This window comes from Diabrotica virgifera, chromosome 4 (genome assembly GCF_917563875.1).
Source record: "Diabrotica virgifera virgifera chromosome 4, PGI_DIABVI_V3a".
NCBI classification, from domain to species: domain Eukaryota; kingdom Metazoa; phylum Arthropoda; class Insecta; order Coleoptera; family Chrysomelidae; genus Diabrotica; species Diabrotica virgifera.
This window is the reverse complement of record NC_065446.1, coordinates 239,673,973-239,690,522: the sequence shown is the minus strand read 5'-3', so window position 1 is coordinate 239,690,522 and position 16,550 is coordinate 239,673,973. Positions and strand designations below refer to the sequence as shown.

At 34.1% G+C, this 16,550-nt stretch overlaps 1 protein-coding gene across 4 annotated transcripts in view; it reads left to right on the top strand.

The window, feature by feature from the left end:
- The window catches only part of LOC114327208 (scavenger receptor class B member 1), a 633,383-nt gene extending 617,115 nt beyond the window's left edge, over positions 1 to 16,268 (top strand). For all 4 annotated transcript variants that reach the window (XM_028275754.2, XM_028275763.2, XM_028275773.2 and 1 more), the window contains 5 exons: positions 250 to 387; positions 1,661 to 1,779; positions 5,059 to 5,184; positions 5,264 to 5,441; positions 15,997 to 16,268. In XM_028275754.2, the coding sequence (XP_028131555.1) occupies positions 250 to 387; positions 1,661 to 1,779; positions 5,059 to 5,184; positions 5,264 to 5,441; positions 15,997 to 16,127 (692 nt within the window). In that variant the 3' untranslated portion in view covers positions 16,128 to 16,268. The remainder of the gene's footprint in view (positions 1 to 249; positions 388 to 1,660; positions 1,780 to 5,058; positions 5,185 to 5,263; positions 5,442 to 15,996) is intronic.
- The last annotated feature ends 282 nt before the right edge of the window (positions 16,269 to 16,550 follow it).

The following is a 16,550-nucleotide window of genomic DNA, read 5'->3' as shown; positions in this document are numbered from 1 at the left end:
GCTCATACCACAAACTTTGATAATGCACATCAAGAATACGGAGTGATTCACAGCAATAAGCGAATCCTAAAGGTCTAAGTAAGAGCTGCAAACATTCCATCTGGAATAAAAAGTCTTGACGATGATGATATTATTGTATTATACCAATTGTATTTTTAGCCCTAGGGCTTTAAGGTCTGTTGCGCTTTATAAATAGAATAGTACATTGTGCATATTTGACTGGATACTAATATTAAAAATTATTTTTAGGTATTGCGGCCGGCTTATATACTCCACCAGAAAATATATTTGAATCTGTAGAAAAGAACTCCGACAATAAATGTTATTGCCCAGGAAACGAATTTTGTCCTCCTAAGGGTTTGCAGAATATCAGTCCTTGTCAATTCGGTAAGCATTTTAAAATATTTATGCCACTTTACTCAACACATTTTCTATAAGCCTCTCAAATGTCGCAGAAGCATTACAGAGTCCAAATGGCATAACGTTGGATTGCCACAATCCAGATCCTGTGGTGAAGGCTGTCTTCTACTTATCCACTGGGTCCATTTCTACCTGTCGATATCCAAACTTCAAGTCCAACGTAGAAAACAACTTACTTCCAGCCAATATATCCAAAGTGTCGTTGATCTGAGGCAGAGGATAACTATCTTTCTTGGTAACATTGTTCAACAAACGGTAGTCCACACAGTACCCCGTTTAAAATAATACCGTTATTAATTACCATATTTAAGGTGAAGCGATTTGAATGCTTGCTCAGATGGAGATAGAGGTTAATAAAAACTACTTGGATACTAGGTCGAAATGGGGCTTTAAAGAGGAAGGAGTAGAACATTCAACCATTCGATGCAATCCGGCGGCTCATATTTTAATTCGGTGGCGGGCAGTGAGTTCGTTTTAGGGGATGAAAGAGTCTGGGGAGAGCTAACGACCATTACTAAATGAATAAAGGATACTTACACAGACATTGTAGGACCCTCCTTCTATTTTAAATGGACGCCGTTCGGAAAAGGTACTCTATTCTCTATCGGATACTTACTGGATAGATACTTTCAGATACTTACCTCTTTCGGGTCTAAATTGCCAACTTACATATTTTTAGAGGATGAGAACAATGTGTTTTTGGAGTCACTGAATAGTCTCCAAAAAGTCTTTGGCGCATGCGATCTAATCCTTTGTAGTCATGAAAGATATGGTTGACTGCTTTAAGCCCTCTGCTACAGAGCCTGCAGCTTAAGTATTCGTAAAACAGTCCCATTGTAAGTTCGTCTCTCTTGGTTGGCACATAAGAAAATCTGTTATCACTCTGAGCTGAGGGCTGGAACCCATACCACTATGACACTGTTATATTCCGTCAGTCTGTCGAATACCTCTCGGTATCGCTAGACTATCCTAAAGTCTTCTTCTTCTTCTTCTTAAGGTGTCGTATTCTTTCGAAGGTTGGCGATCATCATGATTATTTGGATTCTGTTTACAGCTGCTCTAAAAACTGGTTAGGCGAGCAGTTAAACCACTCCCTGAGATTGCGCAGCCATAATATTTATCGCCTTCCAACGCTACACTTTTCTAAAATCGTTCCCTGCATGATATTCAACAGAAGCTGGTATATGCCTAAAGTCTAATGGGAATTAAATTAATATTACTTTTTATGTTTTTGTTTCAGATTCGCCAGTATACATTTCTTTTCCTCATTTTTTGGATGCGGATTCTAGCTTATCAGAACCATTCGAAGGACTTACGCCCAACAGAGATAAACATGAATCATATTTTAAAATTCAACCGGTAAGTAAAACAGAAAATTGGCAAATCCAGTACCTACCGTGACAGTGACATACAGTGGGTGATCAAATTATTAGAGCCACCTAGTAAAATGCAATGTTTTACAGAAAGAGTATAATTAAGCTGTATAATATATTAATGCGTTTCGTTTCCATTTGACTATCTTGTTACACTTTATAAAAGTGCAATAAATGTCTGGCACAGTGGCAACACGCGTGCGTGGCAATACGTGACTCAGATGCCATTGTTTGTCAGTGCTGCCCAGTAGGGTGTCCCGAAAAATCGCTTTTTGTTTTTGTTTAATACAAGACCTCTTGAAATTGGAGTAATTGCTCGTAAATTATCACAATAATTTAAAAATAAATTATAACAATATATATTTAGGGTTCTACCGAACTTTAAAGTTCTAAAAAAATTGTCATTTTTATTGTAATATTTCACTATACTTAATTTCGAATCCTGAACTAAATATAAAACATTATTTAATGCAAAACCTCTTAAAATTTATGTAATTGCCAATACATTATCACAGTATTTTTAAAAATAAAATAAAAATATATCTTAAGGGTTCTACCAATCTTCAAAGTTTGGAAAAATTGTCATTTTTGTGATAATATTTTTTCGGCTCCTGAACTAAAATAAATTGAGATTGTATTGTACTACTGCATAATACTGCGTCGTATTATACGTTCCGTTAAAGTTTAGAGAATTCTTGATAAGAAATAAACTACCAGATTCATGAAACGACAGCAGAGAAAAATAGAAGAATCAATGAGGGCGACAAAAAAGTTGTGTGCTACTCAAACAACCGATTCTATATCAGCAAATTGTGATGAAGAAGCAGTGTTTGACTCTTTCTCGACAGAGACACCGTCGACTTCCACGTTTAATAGAAATACGTTGCCGTTGCCAACAGTTGCTAAAGTCAGTGATAGATACGGTTTATCGATGCGATCTGTGCTGCTGTTGCTTCTGCCGTTTTGGTTGACGTGGGTTTGGTTTCTACCGAAGATCTGACACTGGTTATTGATAAAAACAAAATCCACAGAGCTGTATGTAAAGCCCGAAGAGATGCTTCAAAATATGTTGCAGATATTATGGTAAATATCATTTACTTTGATAGACGAAAGGACAAGACCCTGATAAATGAGAAAATAGGGAATCGTTACCATCGCAAAGAGATTTTGGAAGAACACATCTCATTGTTATCAGAACCCGGATCAATTTTTTTGGGACATACAACTCCTAGTCGTGACACTGCAAATGGAATTTTTACTTCGATCACAACTTTTTTTGAGGGTCAAAGTTTCAATTTAGATGATGTAAGTTGCGTTGGATGTGAAGGAACTGCAACTAATATTGGCGGGAAGGGTGGTGTGATTCAATATTTAGAGGAGTATTTGGAGAGACCGTTACAATGGTGCGTTTGTTTGCTTCATGCCAATGAGTTACCGTTTCGTCACTTGTTCCTGACCATAGATGGTTCTACTTCGGGTACTAGAGAATACTCCGGACCTATTGGAAAACAGTTAGTTGCTTATGAAAAAAAACCCACCGTGACTTTTTCTGCTGTGAATGGTAATTTGCCTGACTTGCCAGAAAATGTGGTCAATAAATTAAGTACAGATCAAAAATATTTATATGAAATATGTCAAGCAGTAGTAACCGGTTTCTGTACTCCTGAATTGGCCAACCGTCAACCTGGAAAAATGGCACACTCCAGATGGCTTACTACTGCTAATCGTCTACTCAGACTTTGTATAAGTACGCTTAATCCATCAGAAAATTTACAATTGCTTGTAAACTGTTGTTAAAGTATATGCTCCGATGTGGTTCAGAATTAAGCAAAAAGCGTATTTTAAGGATGGATCAAAGCATATTTTCAACTAATTATGTACTCTCGATTTCTACCCGAAAATCTAAGATCTGTTGTGGATACCGTTATCGAAAGAAATGCCTTTTGTGCCCACCCAGAAAACTTACTTGTGAGTATGTTGTTTGATGATAGAGATCACATTAGGGAGCTGGCATAGCGAAGAATAAAAAAAGCTAGAGACACTGAAAGTAGCGATAAACGCAGAATATTTAAAATACCAAAAATTAACATCTCTGCTAAAGATTACACCGATATTATTATGTGGCACGAATCACGAATGTCAGGTTACAACACCGCCGGTTCTTCGGCATATTTCTACTGAGGACCTTCACATCATGGTAAAAGATAAAAGCTTGGATCTTTTTGACTTTCCCTGCCACATACAATCTGTGAAAAGATGTGTGAAACTGATTACAGAGGCCTCGCAGAATGTTACTGATGCTACTTCTAGAGATAGCTTTATCAGAACCAGGTTGCAGTCTCGGGCAGAAATGCCAAATTTTGGACACAAAAATAAGTTCAAATTTTAAGTTTTTGTCATCAAATATAGGATATATTTTGTTTGTTAAGTTGTTTTGAACCTTTTTCATTAATTTTAATAATAAAATATCTTTTAAATTCAATTTGTGTATTATTTGAAGTATATGATTTAGGTCTGTACAAACGTAAAATTTACGTAACTTTAAAGTCTAGTAGAGCCCTGAAGCTGACATGCTATCGTATTTATTTTACATTTTTCATAATCTCTGAAAAAATACGCAAATTTGGATACATCTTGCTATAGTGTAGCTCAAAAAAAAATTATGCAAAGACGGGACACCCTACTGCCCAGCCTAGCTTGCAACTCGTGTGCCTATTATTTTGTATTCTTGGTGTTTAGAGTTATAATAAATTTTGAGAGTTTTCATTGCTGTCTAGTGTTATTTTGACAGTCCTATACTATTTTTTGTGAATTTTGTAAACATTGCATGTTCGTTACATTAGGGGTACCAGAACATCATGGGGACAACCAAAGACATCTCACCAAGGAAAACAGCAGAAATAAAACTTTATTATTCAACACTAATCACTCCAATAGAAACATAGCTTCCATTTAAGTTTCAAAGCAACTGTGGACCGTATAAAGAAAAAACTTAGGTACATACCATTATAAAACAAAAGGTAAAATTTTCTGAGGTGGCTCTAATAATTTGATCATATCAAACACATATTGATTTGATCACATATTTTGAAATTATAGTTTTCAATAAGGCTTTAAATGACACTAGTTTTAAAGAAAGCTAAAGCGGTTTTTATAAAAAATACTATAAGAAATATATTACCTGATTTGCACCTACAATATTTTGAATACTACAAATATAAATTATGAATATATGAGAATTATTAATAATTATTTTGGTTTTCAGAAACTTGGAGTGCCACTAGAAGGCCAAATCAGAGTACAATTGAATCTAAAAGTAGATCAAGCCCCTTATGTCACATTAGTTAAAGATTTTCCAAGTATAATTTTCCCAATCATGTGGCTAGAAGAGGTAAAATGCTTTTGTATTTGTATATCACATAAATATTTTATCCTGTTTGTGCTGATTACAATGAGGTTCTGTTTTTTAGGGTATAGAGGATTTGACGCCATCTATCAGAAGATGGGTGTACTTGGCCACGACATTCGCTGATGTAGCTTGTCCGTTAATGACGTATGGGTTCATTTTTACCGGAACTTGCATTATTTTGGGAGTTTTCGTGAACGCTTACAAATCTTTAGTGTTTACTAAAGAAACAATTGAAATTGGTAAGATAATAAATTAATTTTTATTTGTTATTTAATCAAAATAATAATAATAATTATCATCATCAGTGACATCACAGCTCGTTCCCACATAACAATTTCGTGTTCTTAGTAGATTCATAGAACATCAGGCCCGGACTGGGCCGCCGGCCCACCGGCCCGCGGGCCGGTGCGCCTTTTGCTTTCATTCATATTCCATTAAAAATTTAAACGCTGAAATTTTTTTTAAAACTTTACACAAAGATTCCTTGAAGCAAAGATCAATTAAGCATAGTGTGGTTGCAAAATACAACACGTATCAGGTATCAGGTAATCAAAGTCTAGCACACATAGCTCGAAAAAGGCATCCAGTGTTTTGTGTTCATAGCTTAGATGTGACGCGCGGCGCCCTCGAAGACCTTCGGGCGCCTTTCGCCTTACTATATTATACATACAGGATTGTTGCGCTCCAGAATCATACATAACGAAGCCAGCGGATACAAAAAAATACAACTCGTATCAGTTATCAGATAATCAAAGGCCAGCACACATAGCTTGAAAATGACATCCTGGGTATTAAGTTAATAGCTTAGATACGACGCGGTGCGCCCTCGAACACTTTCGGGCGCCTTTTGTGGGTATCAATACCCGCCGTTTCTGTTATAATAATATAAGAGTGTTACATCCTACAATTAGCTTAAAATATACAGGTACAGTTTTCAGCAAACATAGCTCGAAAATGGTATCCAGGGTTTTGTGTTAATAGCTTAGATGTGACACGCGGCGCCCTCGAAGACCTTCGGGCGCCTTTCGCCTGACTACATTATACATACAGGATTGTTGTACCCCAGAATCATACATAACGAAGCCAGTGAGTATAACAAAATACAACTCGTATCAGATAATCAAAGACCAGCATATATAGCCCGAAAATGGCACCCAAGTTTTATGTTAATAGTTTAGAAACGACGCGCGGCGCCCTCGAAGGTCTTCGGGCGCCTTTTGTAAGTATCAATATCCGCTGTTTATATTATAATATAAGGCCGTGAGAGCCAGAGTGGCCTAACAACTCTGGAACAAGCACTCAAGCTCTGGAAAAATGGCATGGGAATTCCTCTCAATGACGAGACCACATTATACACTTTATGTTTCGCTGATGACCAAATTCTGATTGCTCAGGATCATGACGACTTACGTTACATGACGTGGAAGCTAATAGAAGAATCTAACAAATGGGGCCTCGCAGTCAACATTAAGAAAACTGAAGCCATGTGTATTGGAGGGACAAAGCAGTCCATTACATTAGATGATGGGGTAGAAATTAAACACTGTGATGAATACAAGTATGAAGATAACTCAAGATGAGATACTCGATGCTGCTATAAATGACAGAAACATACAGGGTAGAAAAGCGATATCCATGATGAACGGCATTCTGTGGGACCAAACAATATCTAAATCGAACAAACAGATCATATACAATACCATACTTAAAAGTGTAAACAAAAGTCTCCACAAAATGGAGACCTTACGAAAATGGTACGGCCATATACAGAAAATGCCAGATGACAGGATCCATAAACAGATTTTGGCGTGGACACCACAAGGGAGAAGAGAAAGAGGAAGGCCGAGAAGAAGCTGGAGGGAGAGAATTGAAATAGAACTAGAGGAAAGTCCAGGTCTGTGATTAAACAGAGAAGAATGGCGGTTATAAGTCGGAAGGCGTCGGAGGGCTCTGTAAACCGATAGTAGTAGTAGTAGTAGTAGTAGTAGTAGTATATTATTCTGTAGCAGTAGTTGAAAAATTACCCACACGTTTCAAAAATTGGTTTCGAGTCTCCAGAGCGTACCAAAGAGTGTAACGGATTAAAAGGGATAGGCACCTACTGGGAAACTGAAGCTATATTTTTGTGGCATCTTAATAAGTTTATTCCAAAGTAAACTTAATATAACGAGCAAAATGAACTAAAGCACAGGATATCAAAAGGTAACCGAAAGGTCGACAGTTTAAAAAAAATATTATAGTCAAAATACCTATCGAGAAAGACGAAAACCAGAATATACAAAACCGTAATAAGAGCAACAGTCACCTACGGATGTGAGACATGGGTGCTAAACAAAACAAGAAGAAATGATAGATAGGTGGGAACGGAAGGACGAAGAGCTATTTTCGGGGGAAAAATACAGAAGACGGTTGGCAAAGAAGAACCAATCAACAATTAAGGATGCTTTACAACGAACCAAGTATAACAAGATACACAAAGGCACAAAGCATCAGGTGGGCAGGTCATGTCGAGAGAATGGATAGAGCAAGAATGCCAAGGAAGGTACTGCTAAGTAGGCCAGTTGGGACAAAGAGACGAGGTAGTCCAAGAAAAAGATGACAAGAAAAGTTTCAGAACGATATATGATCGATGGAAATTACAGACTAGAAAGAAAGAGAAAGCGAAAAATAGGATACAGTGGAGAACCATAGTGCAGCAATTTTTACATAGAAATTAAATAAAATTAAATATAAGACATTAGTATATACTACCATGTGTATTATATAAAATTGTAAAGTTGTAATTGTAAAATTGTAAAGCCCTAGGCCCACAAGGCCTGTAGTGCATATTAAATAAATAAATGAAACTTAATATAACTTAAAAAATTTACAAGTAATATTCAATGCATTAGGATTTCAAAAAAGTTTAGGAGGGGGGGGGGTGGTCGGGCGCCTTAGTTCAGAGATTAGGTTGGCGCCTTTTTTAGAATTTGGGTTGGCGCCTTTTTGATGAGCCAGTCCGGCCCTGTAGAACATACTTTTCAGAAAAAGTATATGCTGAGGACATGCGTAATTACCATTACGAATGTGCAAGTATATACTACATTACAGTATTTAAACGTTCTATTTATATACTTAGAATGTACTATCGCACTTCTTTTCAGTATATACCAAGAATATACTTTTTAGAATATTATAATATGGAAGTGCTATAAACCTTCTATTTATACGTATACTTAGAATGTACTGCCGCACATCTTTTTAGTACCTATATGGGAAGAATATACTTTTAGGAATATTCCAAGCATGTGCTATATTTCTCAGAAGTATGTTTCAGCATCACCTAATCTCATCATAGGTTCTACCAAGTACATATTATATTCAGATATTCTAATTGCATATGAGAATGTAGTTAGTATATTCTACAATATTACTTAAAAAGTACGTACTTATAGGTAGTATTTATATACAAATTTTAGTTGTTTATATAAATTTAATACCTAAATATAAATATTATATAATATTTAGATAAACTAAACTATAACTAAAATTAATATACTTACATACTATTTAAATAATATTGAGTTAAGATACCAATTTCTACCAACATGAATTTATTAAACGAAATAAAGATATGTTATGTTCATAGTCCTAGTACTTTATCCTTCGTCTTCATCAGACCACAGCATAGACACAAATGCCTGTTTTCTTTTTCTTCATATTATACATATATTTTGCCTTATAAAAACAATTTTTTTTTTCATGAATACAATTAATTTTTAATCTTTATTTACCATACAATTCAACACTGAATGTCTAAATTTTTATCCTGTTCAAGAAACTGAAATAATTCTAGCCAGCAAAAAATTAAAAAATAAAATGACTTCTGGACCTGATAAAATACCCTCTTTTTTTATTAAAGATTGCATGGGTGCTTTAACTAAGCCATTATTAAAAATTTTCAATTTGTGTTTATTATACAAACAGTATCCAAGTATATGGAAGGAATCAAAGGTATGTCCTGTTTATAAAAATGGGGAAAAATGTTGTGTAGAAAATTATAGGCCCATATCTATTATATGCAATTTATCCAAAATTTTTGAAATCATACTTTATAATCGTATATACTCTTTCACTCGTAATCAAATTTCACAATATCAGCATGGATTCATTGCTAATCGATCCACAGTTACAAACTTATTGGGAATAACACAGTACATATCTGAAGCGTTGGATAGGAGATCCCAAGTTGATGTTATATATACTGACTTTTCAAAGGCCTTTGACAAAATTCATCATGGAGTTCTTCTTTCCAAATTGTCCCTTTTTGGTTTTTCTAAAGATGCTGTCGCTTTCATAAAATCCTATTTGTCTGGTAGAACTCAATTTGTATCTTATAATGGTTATAACTCTCACAAATACATACCTTCATCTGGAGTCCCACAAGGATCAAATCTAGGCCCACTCTTGTTTGTGTTATTTATTAATGACTTATGTGAGAAAATTTCTGTACCCTGTTTGTGTTATGCAGATGATTTAAAAGTTTACTTAGAAATTAACGATATCAATGATTGTCACACTATCCAGAATGAACTGAGTGGTGTGCATGAATGGTGCAAAGAAAACTATTTAAATCTTAATGCAAATAAATGCAAAGTTGTAAGTTACTCAAGGAAACATAATAGTATAAACTATGTTTATGCTATTGATGGTAGCGAACTGGAACATGTGAATAAAATTAAAGATCTTGGCATAATTTTCGACTGTAAACTTTCATTTACTGAACATATATCTTTAAAAGTTTCTGAAGCACTTAAATCATATGGATTTGTAGTCAGAAATAGCCGAAATATTACTAACATAAAAACTGTCAAATTACTATATTTCTCTTATGTACGTTGTAAATTAGAATATGCGTCTATAATTTGGTCTCCATTTTATAATTCACATGTTCAGTTGATTGAGAAGGTGCAGCGTAAATTTTTGAAATATTTATCATTTAAGATTAACGGCATATATCCAGAGAGAGGCTGCATAAATAGTGAGCTGTGTAATAGTTTAGATATGGTTTCATTAGAAATGAGGCGAAATTGTGCTTCACTAATATTTTTATTTAAATTGCTGCATAATTTAATTGACTGCCCCGATATTCTCAAACAAATAAATTTTAATGTACCTTCTTATCCTGTTAGAAATGTTTCCACGTTCAGAACTACACAAGCTAGAACAAACCTGATATTAAACTCCCCCATATTTGTTATGTGTGAAAATTATAATTGTTTGGTAAACTATTGTGATATATTCAACTGTAGTATAAGTCAACTTGTCAGAATGGCTAAGTCTCATTTGAATTCTTAATTCACTTGGTAATTATCTTTTCTTTTTTCTTTTCTTTAAAATTTAAAATTTAGTTTATAATTAGTGTAAAATTGTCCTATAAATGGATACCTGTTGGACAATAAAGCTATTATTTATTTATTTATTTATTTATTTATTTATACAATTAAAACAATTAAGAAATGAACTATTAGTCCAATAGTAGGTAGTACCTACATATTATTTAAGTAGTATCTACACACTAACTAAATTTTATTAATTATTCTAAAACTATCCAAGTTGGTAATCTATAAGGCTAACATTATTCTTCCTATACATACGTACCTACATATTCTTCTTAAGACTGTATTTTAAAAGTACTTAAAAGTATGTACTAAGCATATCCGTTTAAAGAATATTCGATAAAGGTATATTCTAATAATAAACTTTTACGAATATTCCGAGTACATTCGTACATTCGTACACGAATATGCTCAGTATATTCGGTACGAAAATATTCTTCTAAGTATATGCAAAGAACATGAAATTTAGAATGTTTTTATGGTACATGCTATGCTTGTACTACGCATATACTAAAAAGAATATACTCTGACGAATGTTGGTAGTATATGCTTTGAACATGATGCAAACATCATTGTTATGTGGGTTATGAGTCAAAGCCTTCTCCAGAATCACTCTCCATGCACCCCTGTCTCTGACAATTCTTCTCCATGCTCTAACCGAAATAAATTTTAAATCTTCCTCTAAGTTATCTTGATACCTAAACCTCGGTCTTCTTCTGATTCGTTATCCTAATGGCCTTCTTCTGTCTCTTTGTTCTGACGATCTGGCTAATTTCTAAGCTTTGTTTTTAAACCAAGAGGAGTAAACTGAAAAGACAGATTCACATACAAGAAAGTCACTAAAAATATCACCAAATACAACTTCTTTTTTGGTTGATCATATCGGCCTTTGACGGTAATCCATAAATATTATATTATACTAATACGTCGCTAAAGAGTTCTAAAAACAACTGTTTTTTATATAAAAACATACTGGAAATCTAAAATCTAAACGAATAATGCAGAAAATACAAAAAAATCACTGATATAACTTAATTAACCTATGAAATGCCAATAGTGTCAAAAGTTTATAAATGTCATTAGTGTCAAAATTTGATAACGGTGGAGTAAACTTGCCTGAGGTTGGACCAATTACAAACAAGCTTTGCGGCGCGGGAAATTTGAATTATTCCTCTTGGTTTAAAAACAGACTATAGTTTCCGGTATAGCTCACTGATCTCTGCATTTTTTCGTCTCCTTCAAACATCTTCATCGTCTTTTACTCCCCCGAATATCTTCCTTAGAACACTCCCCTCCTAGATGTTCAGCATATTTACTTAATTTTTGTTCATAACTTATGTTACTCTTCCGTAAAGAACTCTGGGCTAGATCACTGTTCGGTATAGTCTCAATTTTGCCTCTCTGGAGATGCTTTTTGCTCTTAAAGTCTTCCCTTCTCTCGAAATTCGCTTCTTAATTTCCTGGCTTTCTTCCCCTTTACTTGTTTGAGCTACTCCTAGATACTCAAACTCCGTCACCTTTTTGAAGCAATACTCTTTATCCCCGTTGTTTGTGGTAGTCTTCAGTTATGTGCCTTTATATTATATTGAAGCGTTTTACATGTCTGCTCAGATGGGGTCAGGGATAAAAGTAACTATATGGATAGTGGGGGTCGAAATGGGGCTAAAGTAGAAGGAACAGACACTCAAATCTTCTTTTGCGAAACGGCAGCTCAGTGGTTATTCGGAGGCGGGTCATGGAATCGTTTTAAGGAATGGGGGGTTTTAAGAAGACTAACTACCATTACCAAATAAGCAAAGGATACTTACACAGACTGGAGAACTTTCCTACTATTTAAAGAAACTTTCGACGCCGTTTGAAAAATCCTCTTATTCATTACTGGGTACTTACTGGACATATCACTGTACTTACGGATACCAAAATGGGGACATTTATTTGAGATTTTTCTTTTGGGTCTAATCAGGCTACTCTTAACTTCATTCTTGGCTTCTATGCATTTTCCTTTTTCCTTTCCACTAAAACTCAATTTCAGTTGTATTAAAAATCTTTTTAATAATTTTCCAAAAGGTTTCAGAAATAAAAATAAGTACACTGTTATAATGTTTATTTAAACTTCAAAATTTTATTTTTCATTATTTAGAAAAAACCTATTCTCAAAAAAATACAGACTTTACCATTAGGAATGACAATAAAAAAACTATAACTTGTATATGACTTTTACCAATACATACAAAAATTTAAACTTTATTGGGCAGTGTATTACAAAACAAAATTTGACCTACATATTTTAAAGTCATGCAGCTGTCAAACATCGGTTATTAGGGCTTTATTTTTAAACAAATAATACTTAGGAAAGCTAGAATAACAAAACACAACATATTCAGATATTAAACGTTTTACAATTATTCACTTTACAAAAAAAACTTTACCATATTGAAAGCAGTCTCTATAAAAATAGCAAAAATATTTTACCAACTGCAAATTTTAATATTTACTTGGAATTTAATCACCTTTTAAAAACAAAATCGTACAGTACCTTTTTTATTAAAAAAATAGACATCTTCTTGTCACACTGCACAAAACAAAAACTTCCATCTCCATGTGTCAATCAACAGGGGGGGGGCTTCTTATGACGAAAACAGGCTCCTTAGAAAATGGGAACAGAATAAAAGCTGGAACAAAACCAGACATCTCATCGGTAACTTCATATTATTAAAACTGGAACATTTGACTATACAGGGCTTCAAAAAAGGAACAGAAACTTCCACCACCTACCGGTCACAACTCACAACTGCGTCACACAATTTATTTGTACTGCGTATCTGATTTTCACCTTAAAAATCCAACATTATGGAGTCAAATTCTTCATGGATATTCTTCAATAGACACAAAATCAATTGTACACCATTCAATCGACTTCACATAGAGACAACAGCCAATCTATGCCGGTAGGTGTGGCTTCCTGTGAGTTCTATGGGAACCACCTGTGGACGGCTCAAAAATCCATTTCGAACTCACTCTCCCTTCATATTCTTCTAGCGCGTCGAGCCGATCACTTTTCTCAGCCGAAGACATTGACCAATCGGCTGAGAAAACCAAGAGAACTTTCAAAATCTACTCCAATAGTGGCATGGGATTCTTCGCGCTCAAAAGAAAAGAAAATTGCGTAGACTGTTTCAAGGAATTTCAACGAATTATTTAGAATAACAAATACAGTAGAACCCCGATTATCCGTGCTCCTCGGGACAGGACGTTGGCACGGATAATTGAAATGCACGGATAATCCAAACATGTATTTCTCATATATTATAATGCATATGTACGTATATACATACATATGTACCTACTATATATGGATAACAGAAAAAATAAATATTTAATTGTGAGTAGAGAGCGGAATATATGCAACACAACATTACCAAAATATGCGCATATATATGCATTACTTTTACTACAAATATGCAGGTATTTTTTCTAAATTTGTCTAAATATGCAAATGCATATTAAAAATACTCAAAAATAAAACAATATATTATATATAAACATTTATGTTTAAAAAATTCAACCTACATTTATGTTTAATACATATTTATTTCTCACATAAAAACAAATGAAATGACACACAAAAACTGATATTATAATTAAATTAAGAATCTAAATTATAGTATGAATTTATAATCAAATATTTTTCAAAATTTTCAACTAGCAACTTTTGCCTTCTATCACTAAAAACTTGTTTGGACACAGAAAAAGTTCGTTCTACATCTACTGATGTTATAGGACAATATTTTAATTTAGGCAGTAAACTAATTTGCCAAGTCGTAAGATCTTCAGAAAAGTTGCCTTCAAAAATACGTACAACTTTCCTCAAATTTTTTTTAAAAACATTTTTTAATTTATTTCTAATTGTAATCCCTGTATTTCCGGGAATTATTGACAATGAGCAGAAAAAGTGTTAACAAGATTAACCGAATCACTTAATTGTAAATTCCTTTGTTCTAATGACTTTATTAGATCTGGTAAAAAATGAAATGTGAAAATGAATGTAACTTACGATTTTGGAACAGGCCTTGCAAAATACTTTGTCTCCACTTAGCTTTAACTCGGGAAAACACTTTATCCAAGCACTTTTTTGAATGGTAGACATATTTAAATTTAATATATACCAATCACTTCAAAAACACTAAATACGATACAACGTTTACTTTAAACAAATGTTGGCCGGAAACTGACAAAATAAATATTAGACCCTTAAAAGCAGGTAGGTACCTACGACTTGCTACGCCAATAAAATAATATTTTTCTGGGAACACCCATAATTGTTAAATTCAGGTAGTAATGGGAAACTCCAGATAGATAATAATGAGCGATAGATAGATAAATAACGAGCTCGTTCATATCGAAGTTATAAAATTCCAACTAAGAGAGGAAAATTTTAAACTTTTATATAATTTATTTTTAAAATATGCAAAATAAATCGTGTTTAGCTTAAATATGCAATGTTGTGTTTGTTGTCTGAAAATATGCAATATATGCATCTATATGCACTTTGCATATACAGTGGAACCTCGATAAGTCGGATTAATCGGGACCGCGGCGGATCCGGGTTGTCGAAAATCCGAGTTAGCCGGAGAATAGGGTAAAGATTAATAAAATACATATAAATAATAAACAAATACTCATTATAATTGCAAAAACATGAAATACATATGCACAGTACATCTAAATCACGTACAGTTGTATACAGTATTGTTTATTTCTTGGTAAAAAACTCAGTCAAGATTAAAATTGTCTGTTTTGTCCGATGAAAACCGGTCCGGGTTAGCCGGACTTCCGGGTTATCGAAGGCCGACTTATCGGGGTTCCACTGTATTCCGCTCTCTAATTATGAGTCTCCTTCTCGGCGTATAGGGTTTAAGTCGAGTGATTTATGGTCACGCTACTATGATAAAACCTCAAAAATGCAATTTGAGTAATAGGGGCGGTTTAGGATTTTTTAATGAATGATATTACCAACACAAAATACAAGGAATAATTATATATTAGGCGGGTTTAAAACAAAACATTGTAGCGGAATTTGTAATGCTACAATATTGTCTGCACCATTTCCATATACTTTGTTTTTTGCTCATTAATAATCGGTCCATATTGCTTATCTTTCGCCTCAAAGAGTTTGAAAATTCTCAGCAGTTCCCTTTCAGTTCTTGCCATTAACACTACATCGTCCGCAAAGGCATGGACGTGGCTTCTGTTGCCATAAATCATACCCTTCATTCGTACTCCACTCTTTTAATATTGACTCCAACAAGAAATTGAAGAGTACTGTGACAGCGGATCTCCCTGCTTTAATCCCCTTTTAACTTAAAATTTTCCTGTTAGGCTCTCTTTTTTTAATTTTGTCTTTTTTTAATTTCAGGAATGAAGAAATTGCAGAGACGAGGCAGCGCATACCTCTATAGTTCTTCTAACCGTTTCATCAACCGACGTGACACCTACACGTTGCTCAAAGTAAACGAAGACGGAGATGAAGAAGTTATCGGCATGTGACGATGTCGTAGGCCATCGACAACTGAACTTGTTGTATATTTTATTTCTGTTTAGTATATTTTTGACTTGCCCAATGCCCAATGTACTCCTCGCCTTCCTTACCTAAGTGCCTGGGAGTAGTTGGTATTTATATTATATAGGGTGGAACGCACTTATGAAATAAAATTATTTCTGTCCTTGTTTTAAAAAATTATCAAAAACTCAGACCTATCACTTTTATATCATAAATGTGCGATTTTTAATCATAAATTTAAATGTACAGTGTGTTTTGAGCAAGCCTAACATAGTCCATAAGATTTATTTTTAATGGAACACCCTGTATATTTTAATATTTTCAAAAACTGTTTAACAACTTTATTTCAACTATACAGGGTGATTGATTAGTGGGGTAAAGCTCAATAGATCCGCTATAGTAATAGATAG